General features: G+C 33.2%; 1 protein-coding gene across 1 annotated transcript in view; it reads left to right on the plus strand.

Moving 5' to 3' along the window:
* Positions 1-16,220, plus strand: part of LOC139501577 (uncharacterized) — a 62,074-nt gene that overhangs the window by 2,714 nt on the left and 43,140 nt on the right. Inside the window, exons 4-21 of the mRNA XM_071290694.1 lie at positions 110-340; positions 1,078-1,237; positions 2,363-2,601; positions 3,246-3,376; positions 4,137-4,290; positions 4,886-5,107; positions 5,462-5,555; positions 5,860-5,977; positions 6,585-6,736; positions 7,818-7,951; positions 9,089-9,361; positions 10,931-11,221; positions 12,161-12,309; positions 12,849-12,990; positions 13,231-13,334; positions 14,122-14,325; positions 14,861-15,035; positions 15,512-15,786. Coding sequence (XP_071146795.1) covers positions 110-340; positions 1,078-1,237; positions 2,363-2,601; positions 3,246-3,376; positions 4,137-4,290; positions 4,886-5,107; positions 5,462-5,555; positions 5,860-5,977; positions 6,585-6,736; positions 7,818-7,951; positions 9,089-9,361; positions 10,931-11,221; positions 12,161-12,309; positions 12,849-12,990; positions 13,231-13,334; positions 14,122-14,325; positions 14,861-15,035; positions 15,512-15,786 — 3,248 coding nt within the window. The remainder of the gene's footprint in view (positions 1-109; positions 341-1,077; positions 1,238-2,362; positions 2,602-3,245; positions 3,377-4,136; positions 4,291-4,885; positions 5,108-5,461; positions 5,556-5,859; positions 5,978-6,584; positions 6,737-7,817; positions 7,952-9,088; positions 9,362-10,930; positions 11,222-12,160; positions 12,310-12,848; positions 12,991-13,230; positions 13,335-14,121; positions 14,326-14,860; positions 15,036-15,511; positions 15,787-16,220) is intronic.

The following is a 16,220-nucleotide window of genomic DNA, read 5'->3' on the forward strand; positions in this document are numbered from 1 at the left end:
GGCCACATCAACAAACAACAAAAGCTATATAAAAAAAATTATTTAAATAGTGAGTTTATACTGTAAATTTTGATTATCACACGAATAACAAATATTTCCTTTGACATAGGTGTGATTATTGATGGAGCAGACGGCACTGAGAATGGAATCATGGGCAATGACATTGATGTCACCTTGGATGTTACCACGGTTACAATACAGTTTGATGGATTTACTAGTGATGACCAAGGCATTATGGGATATGAGTGGGCTGTGGGAACATCTCAAGGAGGAGAAGAATTACAGGGCTTTACAAAACAAGGAATTGTAATGAAAGAGGAAACATCTATTGTTGGAAATGGTAACTTTTTATGTCCCATTTATGGGCTTTATGTTTTTCTGTCTGTGCGTCAATTCAAATTTTCGGTCCATCTGTCCTGCTTCAGGTTAAAGTTTTAGGTCAGGGTACATTTTGATGAAGTTGATGTCCAATCAACTTGAAACTTAGTACACAGTTTCCCTATGAGATGATCTTTTTAATTTTAATGTCAAATTACATTTTGACCCCAATTTCATGGTACATAAATCATAGAAAGTGATAGTGCAGATCGGGCATCCATGTACTGGGGACATAATCTTGTATCATCCATGACCACCATTAAGAGGACAGTTTTTCGTCGTTTACAAATTTATAAGAAATGTTTTCTACATTGAAATTACAGTGTCTAGATATTAAACAGATCTTTAAGTTTACAAAGGCAGACACAGGAATCTTTCTTCTTTTATAAACTACATCAACTCAACAAGTCTTTTACATTTAGAATATATATGGAAGGGGTTTTATGATTTGTCTGAAAATATTTTATGCCAAATTAAAAGCCTAGAATCTTTTTTTAATGATTTTTTACCATTATTTGTTTATTCTTTAAAGAATATATATAAGAAAACAGATTATGTTTTACTCATAATCAACAAAATAAGATGAATATCAGAGATAAACTGAACCAGCATGTGTTGCCTTAAATTATACTTTATAGCTAGATCAATTTATTTCTCATTTACACCTTTCCATCTTTTATATGATCTTTAATTTTCTAGGTATTGGAGGTTCAGGAACTGCTCAAAATATTTTGTCCTTAGAACCTGGAATGACTTACTACACTACCGTGAGAGCTATTACTAATGATGGAAGTGTCATCCAGGCAGAGTCTGATGGGGTTTTGGTAGATAGAACACCACCAACCATCTCATTTGACAGGTAAGAACTAGGAGTCAGTTCCATGAAAAAACTTAGGACTAAGATTGAATTTTAGTCATGAACAATTCAGTATACTTATGACCAATCTTAGTCCTAAGCTTTTTTGTGAAATAATGATAGCAGTATCCCAAGGCAGAGTCTGATAGAGGTTTGATGCATGTATGCCATCTTCCATCTCATTGATTTTTATGCCCCACCTATGATAGTAGAGGAGCATTATGTTTTCTGGTCTGTGGCTCCGTTCTTCCGTCCGTCCGTCCAGGTAAAAGTTTTTGGTCAAGGTAGTTTTTGATGAAGCTGAAGTCCAATCAACTTGAAACTTATATAATTAGTACACTTGTTGCTTATGAGATGATCTTCCTAATTTTAAAGCCAAATTAGACTTTTGACCCCAATTTCACAGTCCACTGATTATAGAAAATGAAAGTGGGAGTTTCAGGTTAAAGTTTTTGGTCAAGGTAGTTTTTGATGAAGCTGAAGTCCAATCAACTTGAAACTTAGTACACTTGTTGCTTATGATATGATCTTTCTAATTTTAATGCCAATTTAGATAATTACCCAATTTCACGGTCCATGGAACATGGAAAAGGTTAGTGTGAGTGGGGCATCCGTGTACTTTGGACACATTCTTGTTATTTGACAATTTGCAGACCATATAATATAGGACCATTCGAGTTATAGTTCTGCAGCTACCATCTCATTTGAAAGCTATCAAGTACGATATAATTCAGTTGTTATATTTATTCTAAAATAAACAGGAACATGTACAAAATAACAATTCAATTCAATTCAACAATTCAAAGTTTTATTGCCATATAAACTCTACAGTTTGTGACATATAACAACAACAAAAACAAATAAAGACAATAACTAAGTAACTCAATATATATACACAAATTCAGGTAAATATTAAAGGGTCCCCTGTCCTCAGTTCCATTGACTTTTTTATAAAGGATCCTAGTTTATTCACTTGTGTTGGTGTTGTACAAAATAACAAGTTAAGTGTCTAATTATATCATTTGATATACTCTCCTTTAACCCCTTTCTCCTTATAATATATAATAATGTATATTGTGAATTTTATATATATAAAAAAATGAATTGTAAAGTTTAACTTTCAAACAGTTTGAGCGGACATGCTGCTTCAGATAAAAATATTACAGAAGGAGGTACACAATACCAGACGACATCAACCATATATGGGCAATGGTCCTTTAATGACACAGAAACTGCCATAGAAAGAGCATGGCTATCTGTTAGTACCTACCCTGGAGCAGATGACATCAGTGCAAGGTCAGAGGTCAATGTATCAGCCCTTGGTGAGGGTAATCTGCCCCTGGGTGCAATCACACCTCAAACCAGTGGTGAGTTAGTTATCCAATTATTATTAAAAAAAAATGTACAAATTTTAAAACAATATTTTTTTCAACACCATGAAAGCTTTCAAAATTGAAATGAAAAAGGTATATGTATAAAAGAAGATCTGTTTTGTTTCCTTATGGTTAATGTTTTTATTCATAACATTTTTCAGTAACAGAAAATAAGTCTTATTTTATTGTTAATTGGTCTAAAGATTAAAAGGAAAGAGATTGGAGGCTGTTGATGAATAGATCACACATATTTCTCAGGAACTTTCAACTCATAGCCTCTTTATATATTGCACCAAGCTTCATCTGGTAAATTCATACTTTTTCTTCCGTATCCTTGCCATACATGTCTTTAGAATGCCATACACAAAAACTGATTTTTATCACTTTTTATTCTCAAGAAATACTAGTCATACTTTAGTTATGTATGCAAGGGGTATAATTAATACATAATGTACATGCCTAAAAGTTTTCAGGAATTTGTCAAATTTCTGGTTTTAAAAATTTGTTTTATACAATATTGAGTTAATTATTTCCAGATTTTGACATCATCACTTTCATCTATTCTAATAAGAAATAAATAGATCATAGTTTATCTTGCTTTGCAAACGTTACATATAATTATTTATTCATTTATGTAGGAAAGCCAAATATCCTGAACTTATGGGTACAAAATTCAGTTGGACTAATGTCTACTGCGTCGTCTGCTGCTGTTGTCATAGATACCACACCACCAGATATAGGAATTGTCACTTGTCCTACTTTTGTTTCTGTAAGTAAAGAAAGCATCATCATCAGAGTTATCAGTTAAAAAAAGTTATCCTTTTAAAGCTCTAAATGTAAGACTTAAATACCTGATACACTTAACTAATGCTGAGTTCACACGTAAATCGAATTCGATTCGCTTTAACTAATTCGAATTAGTTTAATTCGAATTCGAAACATTTTACATCCTAACGTCAATTCTAATTCGAATTGCAATGCGCATCAAATTGGCTTAACTGTCCAAACGACGTTAACTTTTAATTCATATTAACAAAAGCGTATTTCTAATGCGAATCGAATAATTTGAATTAGCAAATTAGAATCAATTTGAATTAAAAAATGAAGAGTGTGTGAACGCGATTAGCGAATTTGATTCCCGTTTGACTAGAATTCAATTCTAATCAAATGTAAGTGTGAACGAGGCATTACTTAATTTCCACCATTATCATTTGCTAACTTAACTGTGGTTTACTTTTTCAGTAGCTTTTTATTCACATATATAAAGGTCACATTTAAAGGAAGCTTTTATGATTTGATATTATGGTTAAAATCAAGTACATCATGCAAATAAGTATTAAAACATATGCAAATATAGTATAAGTTAAACAAAGTGGTGCCAAAAGATTTGTTTTTCAAATGAATTATCAAAAATTTAAATTAGTTCTGATATATGGTATGATATATAAATTATGAAAAGTCTCAAGTTTTCTTCTCTTATATCATACTTATACATTGTTTGCTTGGGACATTTATTTTGTACTTTGTAGGCTTATGGTCAAGTAAAGTGTACTTGGACAGGTTTTGTGGATAAACAGAGTGGAATTGTGAAGTATGTCGTAACCATGGGGTCATCAGAAGGATCACATGACATGTTCCACGGACAGGAAGTAGATGGAGTCACGGACACATTCAACTTCAACAGTATGTAAAATGGAATAGAAAATTCAACTTTTGATAATTAATGTAAAGTTTTAGAAGTTTAAACAAGCATTTGTCCAACCTGATTTTATTGGGGGAAAATATAGAATTGAGAATGGAAATGGGGAATGTGTCAAAGAGACAACAACCCGACCATAGAGAAGACAACAACAGAAGGTCACCAACAGATGTTGGTTTTAAACTTTGCTTTAACTTGAACAGAGTTCTAATCTATCAGGAGTATAATTCAACATGAGTGATATGATAAAATGTTTGCATATTGCTTAACTGAAGATGTTCAAAATCTTTTATTTACTATTTATACAAATTAAGATTTGTTATTAGCTTGAAGCATACAAATTTAATTATGTTCAATTTAAAAATATGATTGCGTTATTTAAAGTTGGATTTATGGAACTAAGAATAGAAGACAGCATTCATTTTAATAAAATTATACTAAAAGCATGTATTTGCATATACATTTTTGGATTTAGGCAGTCGGATGTGGATAACACTAAAACGTAAATGACTTGCTTATCATCATTATAAATTTCACATTTGTATTTTGTCAAAAATACCTTTCACTGTATCGTTTCAGATGTCAGTCAGTTTATGGTTCAAGATCAACCATACTATGTAACAGTGACAGCTGTCAACTATGTTGCCATGGAAACCTACAGTTTCTCTGATCCAATCAGAATAGACACCACACCCCCATCCTATGGCAAGGTCATTGACCTTTACACTACCTACAGAGTGGATGCAGCAAATGCCACAAAGACAGTACAGATGAATACCAAAATATGTAACTCTGACAGTGGTAAGACCTTCTTTGATAAATGTAGAAAAACTTAATATACGTAAGAAGATCATGACAATCCATATTTATGCCTTTGATTTAAGCAACGAGGGCTTAAGTGTTATCCTTTACCATCCGACTTTCCCTCCTTCCAATTTTTGTTTCTGCACCCTTACTTTAATACTTAAGTTTGGCTCATCAAAATTTTATGAAACTCATACACAAAGCTAAGAACCAAATCAGGCAGACAGAGTTCTGATTCTGAAGTCATTTAGTTGTCTTTGGCCTCATTTTTACTTTTTGTTAATTTTGTTGTCCAAGTTATTGTTCTTTATGTTCAATGAACTTAATTTTTTGAGTATTTTTATGTTGTAGACTGTGATGCTTTAGATGCTATATGTACAGAGACATTTTCTACAGTATCTGTCACATGGCAGCCATTTACAGACCAGGAGTCGGGCATAGCTGGGTATGTTATATGGGATGGAGCATAATGACTTTCTGTCAACATGTACATGTACATCAGTCTGTTTGTCCTATTAATTTTCTCAGAAAAAGCAAATCAGAGTTTTTTTTATCTTGAAGTCTTTAAACTTTAATAAAATCTTGAAGAATGTGATTTTCTGGTAAATATTTTAGAAATGGATTATTCAAAAACAGTTCTAAATTTAGTTTATAGTTAACAACAAATCTTTTTATTTGAATTGTACATAAAGTAAATTTCTACATTTCCAATGTTTCTGATCATGAGCATGTATCCTCTGTATTTATAGGTATGAGATGGCCGTAGGAATAACACCAGGTGGAGCCCAGATACAAGCTTTTACTGCAGTACCAGCTGGAGCTTTGTATTATACCATTGGTGGACTTAGTATGTCTGGTAACACAATTGTAAGTTATTATTATTGCCTTTTGTGAAATCTAACTCATTACATTCTCTAATTATTTTGTATGGTAAATTCCTTTGTTTAATTGTAGCAACCCTTGGGAGCTGCAAAAGTATAAGGAAATCTTTGTACACTCCCTTCCGGGATTCATGGAGATTCAACAATATATTTTTTACAAAGACAAAGAGAGTGCTAAGACACTGGGTAGTTTATAATTCATTATTGCATTTGCTGTCATTTGAAGGGGCCAATCCAGCCATTTTTAAAGAGGGGGATTGTAACTATAGATTCCCAGGGTGCATTCAAATGCATTGATCGTCAAAATAAAAGGGGGAGTTCAGAACCCCCACCTTGGATCTGCACTGCTTTGTTTGCACCAGATTTACAAGTTCCTGGGAAGGGGGGGGGTGGTTATAGATAAAGAATTATTTAGTACTATTATTCGTTTTTCAAATAAGTTTTTCTGATTTATTTCAGATCTATGTTTCCATAAAAGGTATCAATGGGGCTGGACTGTCCAGTATAGCCTCCCCCGATGGTGTTTACTTGTCATATGTCAGTCAAGGATTATCTCCCCTGAATCTATTTTTACACTTTTCTCTTTATTTCAGATCTATGTTTCCATAAAAGGTATCAATGGAGCTGGACTGTCCAGTATAACCTCCTCCAATGGTGTTTACTTGTCATATGTCAGTCAAGGGCTATCTCCCCTGGAATCTATTGGTGTCATGGATACACTTGAGGAAGGGTCAGCAGTTGATGTGTAAGTTAAAATGTTTTAATTGAGTATCACCTGACACTGGGTAAGTCGTTTGGATAGATTCCAATATAGTAAAAATTTTCTATAATCATGGTTTCATCATTTCAAAATTTTAAATCAAAGTTACCAAATTTATTTTGTGTAATGGTATACACATGTTTTGAAGGGAGTTGTAGGTGAAAAAAAAAATACTACATCAACATATACCATTAAAAACTGTATAAAAGTCTCTAGTTTTCTTACTACAAAATCAACTAAAGAATTTCTAACATGTCTAATGAATATGGACATCCTATAATTATTTCACATTTAACTATTGAGAAAACTTTTTTATCATATACTTAGACTAAATAACATATGTTTTTTACAGTATGATAATAGCATTAAATTAAAATATTTTCCATATTTTTCGAATTGGTGCTTAGCAGGCTGATATGAAATGTTTATCACATGCTTCGATTGTTATCACATGCCTTTCCGTAACGTTATCACATGGCATTCCGGTGATACTCAGCAAATTCCGGAAAATACACATCAATGCTACGATTTCAGTGAAAAACTTTACAAAGTTTTCTGAAACATTATTTAGAAAGTTACTTTTAAAAAGTTGACTTTTCCAAAGAATGTTCATTAAGTATATTGTAGAATTATTTTTTTGTCGATTCGTCCATATCAAAATGTGTTTTTTCTCTGTTGATACTTTTAATATGAAATTTTTCTATCACATGCCTATATGATAGAAAAATTTCATATTGAATGTATCAAATTTTGGGTCCGACGTCCGTGGACTTTTTACTCTTTGAACTTCTTTTCGGGAACCACGTAAAAGGATCAATATCTGAATCTGTTATTTTTCTCTACTGTTGAAGCATATGATAAAAAGATCATAACATGTCATTTTTCATATCGCATGTATCATCAGCCCTCGGTCAATATCAGCCCTCGAGCCATGCGGCTCTTGGGCTGATAATACATGCGATATGAAAAATGCCATGTAATAATTTGATAATATTTGTGAAATGTTGATATGAAATTATAAAAATACAATGTTGTTTTTATATCCAATTACACTTTGTTTTTGCAGTCAACTACAAGACAGTACCAACACCTACAGAGCCAGGTGGGACGTGTCAGGAGATCCTTGCCCAGCTGTCAATTATAAGTGGAAAGTTCAGCGATTGGATGGCTTAGTAGTAGCTGATTGGAAAGATATGGATTGTATGTTGTTTATAAAATATGGTGTCAATGACTGAACTATGATCTGTTTGTCCATTCTTCATCCGTTCGTTCATACCTCTGTTCGCTTCAGGTTAAAGTTTTGGTCAAGGTAGTTTTCGATGAAGTTGAAGTCCAATCAACTTGACACTTAGTATGCATATTCCCTATGGCATGATCTTTCTAATTTGGTGCCAATTACAGTTTTGACCACAATTTCACGTTTTACAAAACATAGAAAATGATAGTGTGAGTGGGTCATCTGTGTACTATGGACACATTTTTTTCAAAAGTTTAATGAATCTGGATGATTTAGTGCTGGGCATATTGTAAAGACACCTAGCTGGTAACTGTGTTGATACTTATTTTACCTGATTGATGTGTTTTTGGTTATTTTTTTATTTAGTTTGTTGTCACATCAATGTATTTCCCTTTCATTTAAATATAAAGGCCTTTTAAAACTTATTTACAATTCATTATTAGATATATTAATGCAACATGCCTAATCAACACCTGAGTATTCTAACATCCTGCTTTAACCCACACATTTTCATGATCACAAAATATGCTATCCTTGCAGAAAAAACCTGACTATTCCGACACCCTGCTGAATTCGACATTTCTTTCTGGTCCCCCAGTGTGTCGGAAAACATAGGTTACACTGTATTAATTAATCTCATCAAGAACCTGATGATGGTTGGCCTCATTGGTTACAAAATGTTGATAAGATTCAGAAATGAGTTTTAACCAGACAATGCTCCTTTATACTGACAGCTTATTAATATTTGGAGAAATTAACATATTTACATAACCAAGAGGAAATTGAGACTGGAAATGGGGAAAGTGTCCAAAAGACAACAACCTGACAAAAGAGTAAAAAACCGCTGAAAGGCCACGAATGGGTCTTCAACACAGCAAGAAAGTCCTGGAGAGAAAGGTGTGCTTCAGCTTGCCCCCTTAAAAGGACTTTGTATTGGGATTTGTTCAATGTTTTGCAATGACTATGAGGATAAAAATAAAGTTGTTTGACTTTCAAAGTAGTTTGTAAACTATGTACCTCCTATATCTACTCATATCCCATACTTACAATTTGCTTACATCTGTGCAGATTGATGGAAATGTTTTTAAATTAATTTGCAGTATTAACAGAAGGAATGGTAGATGGCCTATCCTTACTCAATGGAGAGTTGTATTACTCACTGGTCAAGGTGACCACAGCTATTGGATACTCTTACTTCCTGCGGTCAGACGGAGTGACCATACAACAGAATGCCTTACTTCCTGGTCGAGTGTTTGACGGAGATATGACAGGATATGATTTGAACGTCCTGTCCTCCCAGTCTATTGTGTTTGCCAACTGGGATGGGTTTGGTTTACCTAGCGATACTATTGCTCAAGTGGACATTCTAACTGGTAATTTTTAGAAGTCATTAAAAAAAAAGTTTAATTTTTATTCAAATTAAATAATGAATATCATGTCTTTTTAAAAATATTAATTCATTTTTCATAGTTTATATGGAGTTTTTTTGAATGGGGAAAAAAGGAACAAATGAATTTATTAGCTCACCTGGCCCAAAGGGCCAAGTGAGCTTTTCCCATCACTTGGCGTCCGTCGTCCGTCGTCCGTCGTCTGTCGTCCGTCGTCTGTCGTCCGGCGTCGTCCGGCGTCGTTAACTTTTACAAAAATCTTCTCCTCTGAAACTACTGGGCCAAATTACACCAAACTTGGCCGAAATCATCATTGGGGTATCTAGTTTAAAAAATGTGTCCGGTGACCCGGCCAACCATCCAAGATGGCCGCCATGGCTAAAAATAGAACATAGGGGTAAAATGCAGTTTTTGGCTTATAACTCAAAAACCAAAGCATTTAGAGCAAATCTGACAAGGGGTAAACTTGTGTAACAGGTCAAGATCTATCTGCCCTGAAATTTTCAGATAAATCAGATAACCTGTTGTTGGGTTGCTGCCCCTGAATTAGTAATTTTAAGGAGATTTTGCTGTTTTTGGTTATTATCTTGAATATTATTATAGATAGAGATAAACTGTAAACAGCAATAATGTTCAGCAAAGTAATATTTACAAATAAGTCAACATGACCGAAATGGTCAGTTGACCCCTTTAGGAGTTATTGCCCTTTATAGTCAATTTTTAACCATTTTTCGTAAATCTTAGTAATCTTTTACAAAAATCTTCTCCTCTGAAACTACTTGGCCAAATCAATCCAAACTTGGCCACAACCATCTTTAGGGTATGTAGTTTAAAAAATGTGTCCAGTGACCCGGCCAACCATCCAAGATGGCCGCCATGGCTAAAAATAGAACATAGGGGTAAAATGCAGTTTTGGGCTTATAACTCAAGAACCAAAGCATTTAGAGCAAATCTGACAGGGGTAAAATGGTGTAACAGGTCAAGATCTATCTGCCTTGAAATTTTCAGATAAATCGGATAACCTGTTGTTGGGTTGCTGCCCCTGAATTAGTAATTTTAAGGAAATTTTGCTGTTTTTGGTTATTATCTTGAATATTGTTATAGATAGAGATAACTTGTAAACAGCAATAATGTTCAGCTAAATAAGATCTAGAAATAAGTCAACATGACCAAAATCGTCAGTTGACCCTTAAGGAGTTGTTGCCCATTTTCTTCAATTTTTAACAATTTTCACTAATTTGGTAAATTTTTGTAAATTTTTACAAAATATTTTTCACTGTATCTAAAGGTCCAAGTTTATTATAGATAGAGAAAATTCTAAGTACCAAGAATGTTCAGTAAAGTAAGATCTACAAACACATCACTATCAGCAAAACACAATTTTGTCATGAATCCATCTGTGTCCTTTGTTTAATATGCACATAGACCAAGGTGAGCGACACAGGCTCTTTAGAGCCTCTAGTTTATTTATAGGGAAAATTTGGACATTAAAGTGAAATTTTATATATCATTAACCATATTTTTTTAGAATATTCTTATTTGCATCAATTGCAGGAAAGGCAGGCATTCAGATAGACCAAGCAGATCTTGAAGCACAGCCATTAGACCAGAAAATTGTGAAATATGAGGTTGCCTTGGGAACAGATAGAAGGTTTGCCAAGACAAGAGATGATACAGTACCATTTACTGATGTAGGACTCAACAAGTCCGTTATATTCTTTGACCTTCATTTGACCCCTGGAGCAGGAAGATATTATTTTTCCGTGAGAGCATATAGTTCCTCCTACTCCATGGTAGAAGTGTCCTCAAATGGATTCTATGTGGGATTTGATGGAGGTGTAACAGGTACTTAAACTCTACTGTTATAATTCCAGTCTTTTGTCAATTCACAGTGGTGGATTCAGAACTTTTCATAAGGGGACCTGCTGACTTAACACCCCCCTCTGGATCCACCTATGATTCACAAAATAAATTCTAACAAGTTTTTCAATACTAATGCATTTTGATTAAATCGTTGCATTTGAAGCTTTCGTTATGACACATACTTTGGTTTTCTATGTCAGATTTCATTTTATACACAAAAGGGCAAGTTATAGCATCATAAATCTATATAATGTTCATATCAATACAAAAGTTCTGTATGAAAACATCAACTTATGGATGGTGTTACTCAAAGGTATGTTTTAAACCAGGAGAGGCAATCAAAGTAGAACATTGTAGAGAGGGGGTAGGAGGGGTCCTGATCCCGAAATCCCGGGCTTAAAAACACGAGATCCCGAAATCCCGGACTTACAAACACGAAATCCTGAAGTCCCGAAAGTCGAAAAAAATATTCCTGGATCCCGAAAGGGTCAATCCCGAAATCCCCAGCTTAAAAACACCTGATCCCGGAGTCCCGATAAAGATCCTATCCCCCCTCATTGTAGTCGATCTATTTACCAGTAAAACATAGGGCTAATTTGCCTGTGTGAAATTTGAAAAGATCACATAGAAAAGTATTATATGATGCAACGTTTTCAGCCTACACATTGAAATATCAACTGTGCATGAAATCTAGTATAGGCAAATGTCCTACAAATAACTCACAATCATAAATGATTTGACCTGGCCAGGATTCTGAACCCACAACCTTCTGTACTGGAGGTTTAAACACACTATCACAAAATCATTTCTTAAATGTATTGAGTTTTACACAAATAGTTTGAATACTGTTATGTCATCAGATAAATCTGTTTTGTCTTAATAATCAAGTCTTTAATCTGTCTTTTTTTTTCTTTTTATTAGCTGGCACAATAAACATGGAGTCAATCCTGAGTGTTGGGACTTATGTAGATGTACAATTCAGTGGATTTGAATCAAAGATAGAAATTTTGATGTATTATGTGGCTATGTCGAATAATACAGACGCCATGGGAACTAGCTGCACACATTATGTAAGTCAAACTATATCTTTCCATGGCTTGACCTACAGATGCCGTATCAACTAAGTGTTCATTTGTTCAACAAAAAATACTAAATATTCACATTGAGAAGAAAAATGTTAAAAAATAACACATTGTTATTTTTCTTTTAAGATTAAACTGTAATTTTATTCAAAAATAATTTAAGTAATCAAAAATTATTTAGCCATGTTTCATTGTTTCATATTTATTTCAGTGGTTACCAATCTATGTGGATTAAGGTGGTACCTAACACTACAGGGAGATAACTCTGTAAAGTCAGCTAAACGTTTTAATTACGTTGTGTTGTAAAAGGAATATTAAACTTTCCAATGATCAAAATTGCTGTTTGTCAAACTGCTATATAACCAGTGTAATTTTTCTGACAAAACGGTTGGTTCAAAATTTTTGAAATTTTTATATTTTTGTTAAATGGTCAAAGTAAATACTTTGACTAAATTTTATGAAAATTAAACGAGCCAAATTGATTTTAGTGAAAGTGTTGGGTACCACCTTAATTTGTTTTTCTTTAGGTTGATGGAGGAGATACAACTAATGAAGAGAAGATGAAGATGTTTACAGAATATAATCTGACCAACATCAAAACTGACACCTACATTAAAATGGAAAACTTAAATCTTACTGCAGGACAGAAATATTATGTCTTTGTTATGGGTAAGTCTACAGAAGTGTTTTCATTGAGTATGAAGCTGAAAAACTAATAAAGTAGCATATTATTTATGAAATGGTTTTATCAAATCTAAGTTTTCACCCTTACTTGATTTGTGAGGTTAAAGAAGGGTAACACCAAAACTTTTCCCTTTCTAATATTTTGTTATAATAATTATATTTAGCTAAAAACTAGGGGAAAAAATATCCAGTACAGAATATTTATTTTTGTTCTGACATTTACAGGTGTAGACAGGTCAGGAGAATGTAACATGACTTACCATGAGTTCACAATAGATAACAGCCCTCCATTGGTTGGTAGAATGAAGACTGGGCCTTATTTTGATATGGTTAGTATTTACCTGCTATTTGTTTATAAATAGAAAAAGAAGAGATGGGGTATACTTCAATGACAGCAACAAAATGACATGAAAAATATTATGAAATCTGGTTCAGTAGACTGTTTCATATATTTGATATTATATATATATATAAAAAAGAAGATGTGGTATGACTGCCAATGAGACAACTCTCCACAAGTGACCAAATGACACAGAAATTGCATGTTTCATCTCCAAAATTTGAAAGTCTTTTGTTATAAGGTATGATTGCCAGTGAGAAAAGGGCTCCAACATTGAAAAATATGAAACAATTCAATTGAGAAAACTAACAGTCTAATATAGCGAAACAAGATCCATAAAAAACATGTATTACAGAAATGAATCCATGATAATTATTGAACTACTGGCTTCTGACTTGGGACAGGCACAGAATTTAAAAGAGGCTTTAAGATCCATTTTAAATTTGTTAAGATTGTATTTGACCAATAATAACAATGTTTTAAAAATGTGAATCTTAACTGAAAGCTATCAAGTAGTTATACAATTAATAAAATTAAGAATGGAAATGGGGAATGTGCCAAAGAGACAACAGCCCGACCATAGAGCAGACAACAGCAGAAGGTCACCAACAGGTCTTCAATGCAACGAGAAATTCTCGCACCCGGAGGCATCCTTCAGCTGGCCCCTAAACAAATATATACCGGTTCAGTGATAATGAACACCATACTAAACTCCAAATTGTACACAAGAAACTAAAAGTTAAAATAATACAAGACTAATTAACATTGTTTTGCAGCCTATAAGTTACACCTCTGACAGTTCCTCATTATATGTATACTGGGAGAATTACACAGACCCAGAGTCTGACATAAAATCCTACCAGGTGTCATTGTGGAGGAATAGTTCCTGTAACGTTGGATCCACACAGAATGTGGAAGTGGATTGGATCAGTTTAGACAGTAACTTTACAGACTATACATTTGTTGATCTGGATTTACAGGTAAATAAATACTGTACAACAAAAGAAACGGATCACTTTTATTAATTTATATTTGAGAGATCAATTGAACAATAGTTTATTAAAAATAAGGATAGGTCAGATGTTTGACAATATACTTTATTTACAAGGAATAAGATTCTGAAAATTTGGAAATTTTTCAGGGGAAACAAATTTAAACAGGGTATATACCCAAGTAGAATTTCTTTAATTTTTAGAAAATGGAAGTCTTTGAGATGTTTAAAAAGAAAAAGGTCTAGTTGCATTTATAGTCACAACACACACTGAAAATGTTGAACCTCAAACTTTTGTATCTTTTTACCTTTTGTGTGTCCAACTGTACTTTGATTGAGTATATTTAAAACACTGAATTAAAAGAAAATGTGTGAGTATATTTAAAACACTGAATTAAAAAGAAAATGTGCATTAACTGAAGACAAATATAGAAAAAATATATTGTCGATTACTATCCGATACGACTCGTATGTTATTCAGAAAAAATGATTGAAAGCTCGTATTTTCTATCTTTCTCCTTTAGAACGACATGCCATACAAAGTCAAGCTTAGAGTAACAAACAAAGCAGGACATTTCATTGAGGACCAGTCTAACTCTGTCTTTTATGATGGTAGTCAACCAACCGCTGGCAGAGTTGTAGCTGGACTGGATTATAGAAATGATCAAGTCTGGTTTAGCTCATCATTGCATGTGTCTGGTAAGTCTTTTTACAAGGTTCAGTAGAATTAGAATTAGGAATATCGATAATAAAGATGGTTGCTAAAGTTTGTTTTTGACTTATCAACTGTTAAAAGAGTTTAATTTTCTAGCAAGAAACAAGAAATGAAGACTTGAATTTCTTATACGAAATTAAATTGCAGGAATAGAATGTAAATTATAGAAAAGCAATGAAAGCACAAAGGGAACAAAAAATATGATGCATTGTTTCAGAAAAAATAACATAGTTAGATAATACAGAAAATAGTTTCCAAGAAAACCCTTGATTTAATGACTTGTAGTTTGATTTGAATAGTAGATTTCAATTACCTCACTTTTAATAAGATATTTTTTTTTACATTTAGAGCAAACAATTTTTTTTTTTAGAGAATTTACAGTTACATCTAAGACCCATATTGATATAACATGTTATTATACAAGAAGTTTTCAGTGATATTGATAGTCTTTATTTTTTAGGTATTTTTCTGCACATGGCCTCTCCAACAGTTGTCACATGTCCTAGTAATCCAGTCTCATTGGTCAGTGGTACAAACTGGAAGAGAGTAGTGCAGACGGGCATGGAGGATCCCAGTGGGGAAAAGTGGAACTTGGAATACAGAGATCAAAATGTTGGAAATCATATAACAGAGGATGAGATTTGGATAAAACTGGCTAGAGATGTCAAAAAGGAGCAGTTATTTACAGGAGGGTATTATAGACCAGCTGATTTCAACGGGGGTGGGGAATATCAGGTAGGATAGGTTTTATAACTGGAGGATATTATAGAAATTGTTTACTCAACTTTATTATAAGCCTGCTGATTACAATAGAGGTAGCAAGTATCTGGTAGGATTATTTTATAGAAATTGTTTACTATATATTAGACTTACTTATTTCTGTGATGGCTATTTGTTGTTAATTTCATTTTTCAAACAGCAGAAAAAGATGCGGTAGTTCAACGAAACTTCATCTCTTTGAAATTTTTTAGCTTATGTCACATTACTGTTTTTATCAAAATAGAAAATTGTGGACAAAGGTTATAAAAAATTTGAATTCGAATGAATTATTCCATATTCTCATGTATGAAAAGCCAGCCAGATGCATAGAAAATATTTTTTTTAAGGGAGGGAATAACACAGTACTGTTTGCTATTCTGGAGGCTGGAGGATTTTTTGCAGATTGATCA

The sequence above is a fragment of the Mytilus edulis genome, chromosome 13 (assembly GCF_963676685.1).
Source record: "Mytilus edulis chromosome 13, xbMytEdul2.2, whole genome shotgun sequence".
In the NCBI taxonomy this organism is placed as follows: domain Eukaryota; kingdom Metazoa; phylum Mollusca; class Bivalvia; order Mytilida; family Mytilidae; genus Mytilus; species Mytilus edulis.